We start from the raw sequence: 8,023 nt of genomic DNA, 5'->3' as shown, positions 1-8,023 counted from the left end.
TAGATGGGCCCTGTAGGTAGGACAATAGTGGAATTTATTAAGCACAATTGTGTCATAGTTAGGCCTGTGACTCAGATCACTCTGGCAACTGAGTGGGTAGAGAAGGAAATTTAAGAGAAGGATATCACTTTTAAAAAACTGCAATGCAGGATCCAAGATGACAGCTTGAGACCCAAATGAATTCTTCCAGTATTCCCCTTCAGAAAACTTTAAAATAACACCTCAAATAAATTTTTGGAGCAGCAAAAACAAAAAAAGGTCAAAACAAGGCATTTTTCCAGCCAATAACAATTTAAGAAGTTAGTAGAAGTGATAGGGTGGGGCCCTGGCCTCCCAGAAGTAGTGTAAAATCTTTCTCTAAAATGTAATATTCTCTTGTTGGGGTTTTCTTGGGGTTCTCTGGGAGCAGCCTTCGTGTCAGTTCAGTAATCACCACAAGTGCAGCCAGGTGTTAAAGTCCCAGTCCTTTATTGTCTCTTTCAAAGTCTTGTCTCCTTTCCTGGGGCCTGGTTAGCTTTCTTATAGTCCTCATCCTTTATTATCTCCTTCCTGGGGCTGGGCAGAAGATCCTATTCTGGCATGCTATATAGCTGGTGTTGATTGGTAACTCTATGGTCCATACACAGTTCTGATCTCAGTTCTAGAATAGAGAGGAGTGCATGTAATCACAAGGGAGCACGAACCCTGCTCACAGTTTCAAAGAGGAAAGGAACACTAGTACTTATAGGCAGGGGAGCAGGGGTCTGGGTGAAGACCAAAGCAGCGAAGACAAAGAATGCAGTGACCACAGCTCTCCCAGACTCAGTTTATCTTAGAAGTAACAAAACTAGCAGACATGGTTAATATAGGTATACATAATTACATCCACACAGGTTCTGAGGGGCGCAGAGAAATACACAGACTGACAGGTTGTGACTTCAGGAAAAGGCTAATTTGATTTTAAACATAGATGACATGACAAAAAGAACACACAAGTGCTTGAGTATAAACTTTTACCTTGCTAAATTCTCTGCAGAAGCAGGCACTTGAGAGAACACACAACATCACAAATCAACAAACCATATAGGGCTGATAACAGATAGGATTCTACTCTCAGTTTAGATCACTAGCTGTTTCCAGTCTAACAAAGGTAAACAAATACTATTCTTATAAACAATCCACAAAGATGGATAAAGGATTGCAGCCTCCTCAAAAATATATGCAAGAAAGTCCTTTTTGATAAATTCTGGGATGTGTGTGTATACACACATGTGTGTAAACATGAAAGTACATATATGTATATATTTATTCAATTTTTCTTTTTTTGTTTTCTTGGTGGGATAAAACTCTAGATTCTGCTTCTCTCTTAATGGTTTCTAACAGTCATTGGTTAAATGACTCCCACTCAGTGACTTCTTGGTACTAATGTTTTCAGAGCTAGTTCTGGAGATCTGAAAGTTTTTGACTCAGATTGAATGTAAATAGCAATTGTTTTTATTTTGGCCATAAACCCTGAGAATCTTCCCTTGCAGATTGATTTTTTTTTTTTTAACTAAGTAAAAAGAAGCCATTCTCTGTCTCATTTCTTATCTAGTTTTAATCATTGGTTGGGCAGTGAAACTGAAACCTATTAAAGACTTTAATTTAAAAAGGCCGAGGTATCCCACTGCATCCAGGGCAATCTTCAGTCATCTTGAGATTGCATTTAAGTCCTGTAAACCCCAAGATATCTTGTGAGATTTCAGCTATGAAAATTTACATTTCTTTGGCAGACCACTCACAAGGAAAAGTAGGATACTCCATGTAGACAGAGAAAAGGGAAAGAAAAAAGAGAAAGACAGAGAGACAGTGATAGAAAAAGAAAGGAGGGAAGGAAAAAAGAAAGGGAGGGAGGGAGGGAAGAGAGAGGAAAGAAAAAAACAGAGAGAGTTGTGTTGCTCACATGACCAGATCTAGTTGAGTGTCCAACAGAATAGCCCCTACTACTACTCACAGAGGTTGTTTGTCCTTCATTTTTAAAGAGGACCATGACATCGGTGGGTGATGCTATGATATGCAAGTAAATTGGATTTAATTGAGGGAAGGCTGAACAAAGTCACCAAACTCACTTTCTCCTGCATCTGGGGTCATCTGCATCCAGTGGCTAGATATAGATCAGGATAACTAGAAATGATTCTGGATATAGTGGGAACATGAGACATATACAGAAGATGAGAATGAGTAGATAACACAAAAGATTAAATCGGTTTGTAAAGAACACTATAAGGATTATGTTAAAATTCAGAATGAATTGAGGCAAATCGGAGGCCAGATTTGCAGTCTCCACTCTGCATTCTATCCATGGCATTTCTTGGCTGTTGTAAACCCCATCCCTCAACACAATGTTTGGAATGTAATAATAATAATAGTAGTTAACAATTACAAAGCCATCCCTATTTGCCAGGTGGCTTTCTAAGCACTTTACAAACATGCAGTGTGATTCTCACAACAACCCTGGGGAATGAGCTGCTATTATTGTCTCCATTTTACAAATGAGAAAACCAAAATGAGGGTAAGTGATTTATGCTTATAGAGTGATCACTCTTTGCCAAGCACTTTGCTAGGCAGATATGCTTTACAAATATGCAGTGAGATTCTCACAATAACGCTGGGAGTAGGTGTTATTATGATCCCTACTTAAGAGAGGAAAGCATCAAGGGGGAGCCATGAATAGAATACCAGGCTTGAAGTCAAGAAGACTTGAGTTCAAATCCAGTTTCAAATACTTAATACTATTTGCCTCAATTTCCCCATGAAATGAGTTGAAAAACTCATGTGTCTTTGTCAAGAAAACTTCAAGTACGGTCAGATTCAGGTATGACTCAAATAACTAAACAACAACAACTATTTAAAAGAGGAGGAAAGCAAGGTAAAAATAATAATAATGACCTTATACACTTCAACAAGGATACTGTATGAGGACGCATTCTGATGGAAGTGGATTTCTTTGACAAAGAGAAGCTCTAACTCAATTTTGGACAGAAGCAGCTACACCCAAAGAAAGAACACTGGGAAATGAATATAAACTGTTTGCATTTTTGTTTTTCTTCCCAGGTTACTTATACCTTCTGAATCCAATTCTCCCTGTGCAACAAGAGAACTGTTCGGTTCTGCACACATATATTGTATCTAGGATATACTGTGACATTTAACATGTATAGGACTGCTTGCCATCTAGGGGAGGGGGTGGAGGGAGGGAGGGGAAAAATCGGAACAGAAGCAAGTGCAAGGGATAATGCTGTAAAAAATTACCCGGCATGGGTTCTGTCAATAAAAAGTTATTACAGGTTCCTGTGGGGCCACCACTTCGACTGGTGCGGGGGCAACGATTGCTCCGTCATTTGCTCTGACAACTTCGACCCCTGCTATTTCTACGACTCGTTCGTCATCCCCGAGAACCTGCACTTCTCCCAGCGCTTGTGACTGGTGGCGGGCTCGGACACCCGCCCTGTCCCCCCACCCCCACCCGAGGAGAGCCCGGAGGAGCCAGCCCCGGCCCCCAGGGTGGAAGAGCCCCGAGCAGCTACTCAGCAGCCAGACGTCACCCTGCTGCTTATACGTCTCACGAGTCATCCAGAAGAACCTGCACTTCTCCCAGCGCCAGTGGGCGGGCTCGGACGCCGGCCCTGCTCCCCCCACCCCTTCCCGCCACACCCCTCCCCCCCTCCCGCCACACCCGAGGAGTGCCCGGAGGAGCCAGCCCCGGCCCCCAGGGTGGAAGAGCCCCGAGCAGCTACTCAGCAGCCGGAAGTCTACGTCTCATCAGTCATCCTGAAGAACCTGCACTTCTGCCAGTGTCTGCTACTGGTGGCGAGCACGGTGCTCACATTGCACCGAACGCCGGCCCTCCCCCCACCACCCCCACCCGGAAAGCGCTAGAAGAGCCGGCGCCAGTCCTGGCCCCCGCCCACGGGGGGGAGAAGCGCGGAGATCCCCGAATGGCCGCTCGGCAGCCAGACGTCCCCCCAGCCGACCCCCAGTCCTGCAGACCCCTCCACCCCATCAGGAAGAAGCCTGCGACTACTCGGATTACATATGAATATGAAGCTACTCAGACACAAGTAGACGTTGATCACCAATCTAATGAAGTCACTTCGGTGTTTGCTTATTGTGAAGAAGGCTTAGCGTCTATAGTTGATGTTCATGCACTTAAGATGCATAAAAGTACACAAATTTCTCTGAAAAGGCTTCCTCATCGTAGTGTGGGCATTCAGGCCAAAGTAAAAATATCAAGTAAACAATCACGTGCTGCAACTACACAAACAGATGAATTATGGTCTGTTCCTAGAACGTCTTCCCTATTTGACATTTACTCCAGTAATTCTGAAACAGAATTCTGACTGGGATATCAAGTACCTATGCAGGTAGGTTAAAGAAGAGACATCTTGAATGTGGACATCATCAAATCATTCAATGTATTATAGATTTTAATTCTTACCAATGTGTAATTATTTCTTTTGCTGTTTTTCATGAAAATTTGATGTTTCATCACTAACAAGCCTTGTTTTAAGTGAGACAAAAAAATTTCCTATACTAAGAGCTACTGAAATTGGTTCTGACAGCCCCTTTCTTCACCCTATATTCTTTTTATTGGGGAGGGAAGAAACTAGCAGACCCATATAAAAGTGACTTTCCAGAGACAATCAAGCATCCGCTACTTAAGGATATTATTATTTTTGAAACTATTTTAAAACTATAAAACAACAACAAAATGACTACGGGAAAAACCAAATAATAGTAAATGATTAGGATAAGAGTTAGGATGTTTACATTTAGATGGTTATATATTTTGTTTAGTTCTAATACCATTAGAATTGTGACTTTTTATCTGTGGGAATTCCTAGCAAAAGCTCTGTATCTCAGAAAATTTTCTCTGTATAATGGCGCAATTGTTGGTTGGATTTGATTTACTTAAACTGTCTTGTAAGTCAGACTTCCAAGGTATAGTTTTAGATAATTTAGATTTCTATTAATTTCATGCATAGGAATTGGTAAAGCCTTATATAAGACTGCATTCCTAGAAGAATTTCAAATATCTGTTCTTTGATGACTTAGTTTTTCCTCTATCAATACCATTTTTTACTTTTTAATTCTAATAAATTAAATGTTTAGAAAGTATGTGCAAGTTAACTTGCATCAACCGGGGAAATTCCTATGGCAATATCATTCAAATAGCTATTCCATTATTGTGGTTTCTAGAGAAATGTACTTTATATATTGTATTTGTTTTAAGAACAGTGAAACTTCCACTTTGCATCTCTTGTATACTATTGGTTTTGTGCAGATTGATTGCACATATTTTATCTCCAAGGGTATAAATAATAAAAAGGGTTTTTGAAGTTCATTTCAAATATGGAAAAAAAAAAAGAAGAAAACCAAATTTGCCCAGATTCATATGGCCTCAAAAAGGCTAAGGAAGTTTTCAAATCTCTTATAGCTGATTCCAAGTCTCCCTGATTCCACAACCTGTCATTTATCTCGAGTACCACATAGTTGTGCTAAACCCTATCACTTAGAATAGTGTTTGGAATATATTATTATATCTATCTGTTTATCGGCAGCTAAATGGCACAACATAAGGAAAACTTATCTTCCTGAGTTCAAATTTGTTCAGAAACTTACTAACTTTGTGACTCTGGATAAGTCACTTAAACCTGTTTGTTTCAGTTCCTCTTCAATATCTGTATCAAGTAGGGGAAAAATTGGTGACTACAGCTTCAGAACTGGGGGATGGGGCTTACGTAAGGGCGATGAAATTCTTCAGGACCACAAAGGGAATAGAGGCGGGATTAACAGGTGTTGGAGGAAGAGCAGATTAATAGATGTTTGAACTACGTCAGGCTGAAATGTTAAAATCCAATGCAAATTTCCTAATTATCCTAGTACTTTATCTGAATTTAAAATTATATTAAAGGTTTCCTTTTGGTCTCCAACATGTTTTCATATTCACTCCAACAAAGTAAAAGTAAACAGAACCAACCCTCAGCATATTTTTCAGCCTTTTCATCCTCTCCACGATCCATTCTGGGTTTTCTTGGTAAAGTTACTGGATTGTTTGCCAATTCCTTCTCAAGCTCATTTTTACAAGTAAGGAACTGAAACGAACAGGGTTCAGTGGCGTGCCCAGAATCACGAAGTAAATAAATGCCGGAGGGCAAATTGAACTCAGGTAGATGAGCCCGACTCCAAGTCTGGGCATGCTACCCAAAGTCAACGTATCAGGGAACTTTTAGAGGAGCGTTTGTGGATGAGGATTGCCACTGGGCGGCGCCTTCTGCCTTTTGGTTTCTAACGACCGAAGGATCGCTTGCTGGTCTTTTCCCATGCCAAAGCTGGACAGGACCTTAAAGAGTTCCCTTAGTCCGCTCTTCCCTTTTTACGGAAGAAGAAAGTGAGTATTAGAGCTAACTGCAAGGCATTAGAGAGGTCCTTCACCCTCACTGGTGCACACTTTCCTCCACATTTCCATTACTTCGGATTTCAGGCCAGTGCGCTTTTCGCTCTACAAACCGCGTAATCAATCGGCTAGATGTATCCAATGAATTATCTCAAAGAGGAAATGTCTGAAGCCACATTTGAGCTCAAGTTTTCCTGATTCCAAGGCTAGCACTCCATCTGCTTCAGGTCAAAATTCTCATAAACCCTAACGCTTTTCACAATGCTTGGAATATAATCATTATAATGAACAGTTCTCGGCGACACAGCACTTACTAGATGTCAGGCACTGGGTTAGGGATTTACAATTGTTTTCCTATTTGCTCCTCACAAAAATCCTAGGAAGTGGGTGCTAAAACGATCTTCATTTTACAGGCGAGATTAAACGAAAGTTTTAATAGAAGATTAGTGACACATTCAGCTACTAGATGTCCCAAGTGAGATTTGAATTCTTCCTTAATTAGAATTGGTTAGGAAAGAACTTCTCTATTTTTTTTTTTGTTTGGGAGTTCGTTATTTTTAATAATAGCTGTTAATTTTCAAAATACATGTAAAGATAGTTTTCAACATTCACTCTTGCAAAGCCCTGTGTTCCAAATATTTCTCCTCCCTTCCCCCCACTCCCTCCCCTATATAGCATAATCCAATATATGTTAAATTTGTATAATTCTTCTATACATATTTCCACATTTATCATGCTGCACAAGAAAAATTAGATCAAAAAGGAGGGGAAATGAGAAAGAAAAGGAAAAAACAAGCAAATAACAATTTTAAAAAGTTGTAAATACTATGTTGTGACCCATATTCAAGGATTTTTCTTTAAAATAATGTAAGAGTTGGCTTTTTGACAGAGAAGAGAATATTAATAACCAAATTATATAGCGTTAAAATTAATTTTCCTCACTTTGAAATAAAATATTTATTCTATCTCTATTTTCTTTGCCCTGTGAATGAAAAAAAAAATGCGCTAGATTATAATTGTTGTGGCTCAGTCCTTGGACATATTCTTAAATTCTATGACATGAGTAAAAAAGCCTGTGGAGGAGAAGAGGAACCAATTTCAAAGGGGAAGATGGATCTGATGATAGAGCTTGAGTTTGAATCCTGATTTTACCAATGTAAGAAGTGGCCACCTTAGATTCTAGTGTGACATTGGATATGTCACTGAACCTAACTGAGGCATAATCTTCTCATTTTCTTTATCTTTAAAAAAATCTTTTGGCTTCCCCAAAATTTTGAAAATAAAGCACTTGCATTACCTCTTGTTAACTCTTCCTAACCCCATTTGGGGTTTCCTTGGCAAAAATATGGAAGTGGTTTGCTATGCCCTTCTTCAGATTATTTCCTGATGAGGAAACTGAGGCAAACAGGGTTAAATGACTTCTCCAGGGTCACATAGCTGAGGCTGAATTTGGACTCAAGAAGTTGATTCATTTTGATTCTCAATTCAAAGCTCTATCCACCAATTAGTTATTTGAGGTTTAACCTCTTAGTGTTGCAGAAATACAGTTCTATCTGGACAATCATTAAGCAATTCAGTTAAACTTAGTAGAAAAGAACAGACAAAAAT

The 8,023-nt window shown here is 39.7% G+C and overlaps 1 protein-coding gene and 1 long non-coding RNA gene across 2 annotated transcripts; one reads left to right on the top strand and one right to left on the bottom strand.

Annotated features, from left to right (window-relative positions):
- Window positions 1-451: 451 nt before the first annotated feature.
- LOC127554329 (uncharacterized) lies at window positions 452-3,185 on the bottom strand. The gene is made up of 2 exons (XR_007951948.1): window positions 2,088-3,185; window positions 452-640 (listed from the first exon to the last, which is right to left on the bottom strand). It is a non-coding gene; the product is annotated as an uncharacterized LOC127554329 (long non-coding RNA).
- A 183-nt stretch (window positions 3,186-3,368) lies between these two features.
- On the top strand, window positions 3,369-7,386 carry LOC127557234 (uncharacterized; the record flags this gene model as incomplete). Its single annotated transcript, XM_051990628.1, has 1 exon — window positions 3,369-7,386. A coding segment is annotated over one exon (990 nt), but the record flags the coding sequence as incomplete, so codon positions are not given.
- Window positions 7,387-8,023: the final 637 nt, after the last annotated feature.

Source organism: Antechinus flavipes, chromosome 3 (assembly GCF_016432865.1).
Source record: "Antechinus flavipes isolate AdamAnt ecotype Samford, QLD, Australia chromosome 3, AdamAnt_v2, whole genome shotgun sequence".
Lineage (NCBI taxonomy): Eukaryota > Metazoa > Chordata > Mammalia > Dasyuromorphia > Dasyuridae > Antechinus > Antechinus flavipes.
Note: the sequence above shows the minus strand (reverse complement) of the source record. Positions and strands in the feature narration are given on the sequence as shown.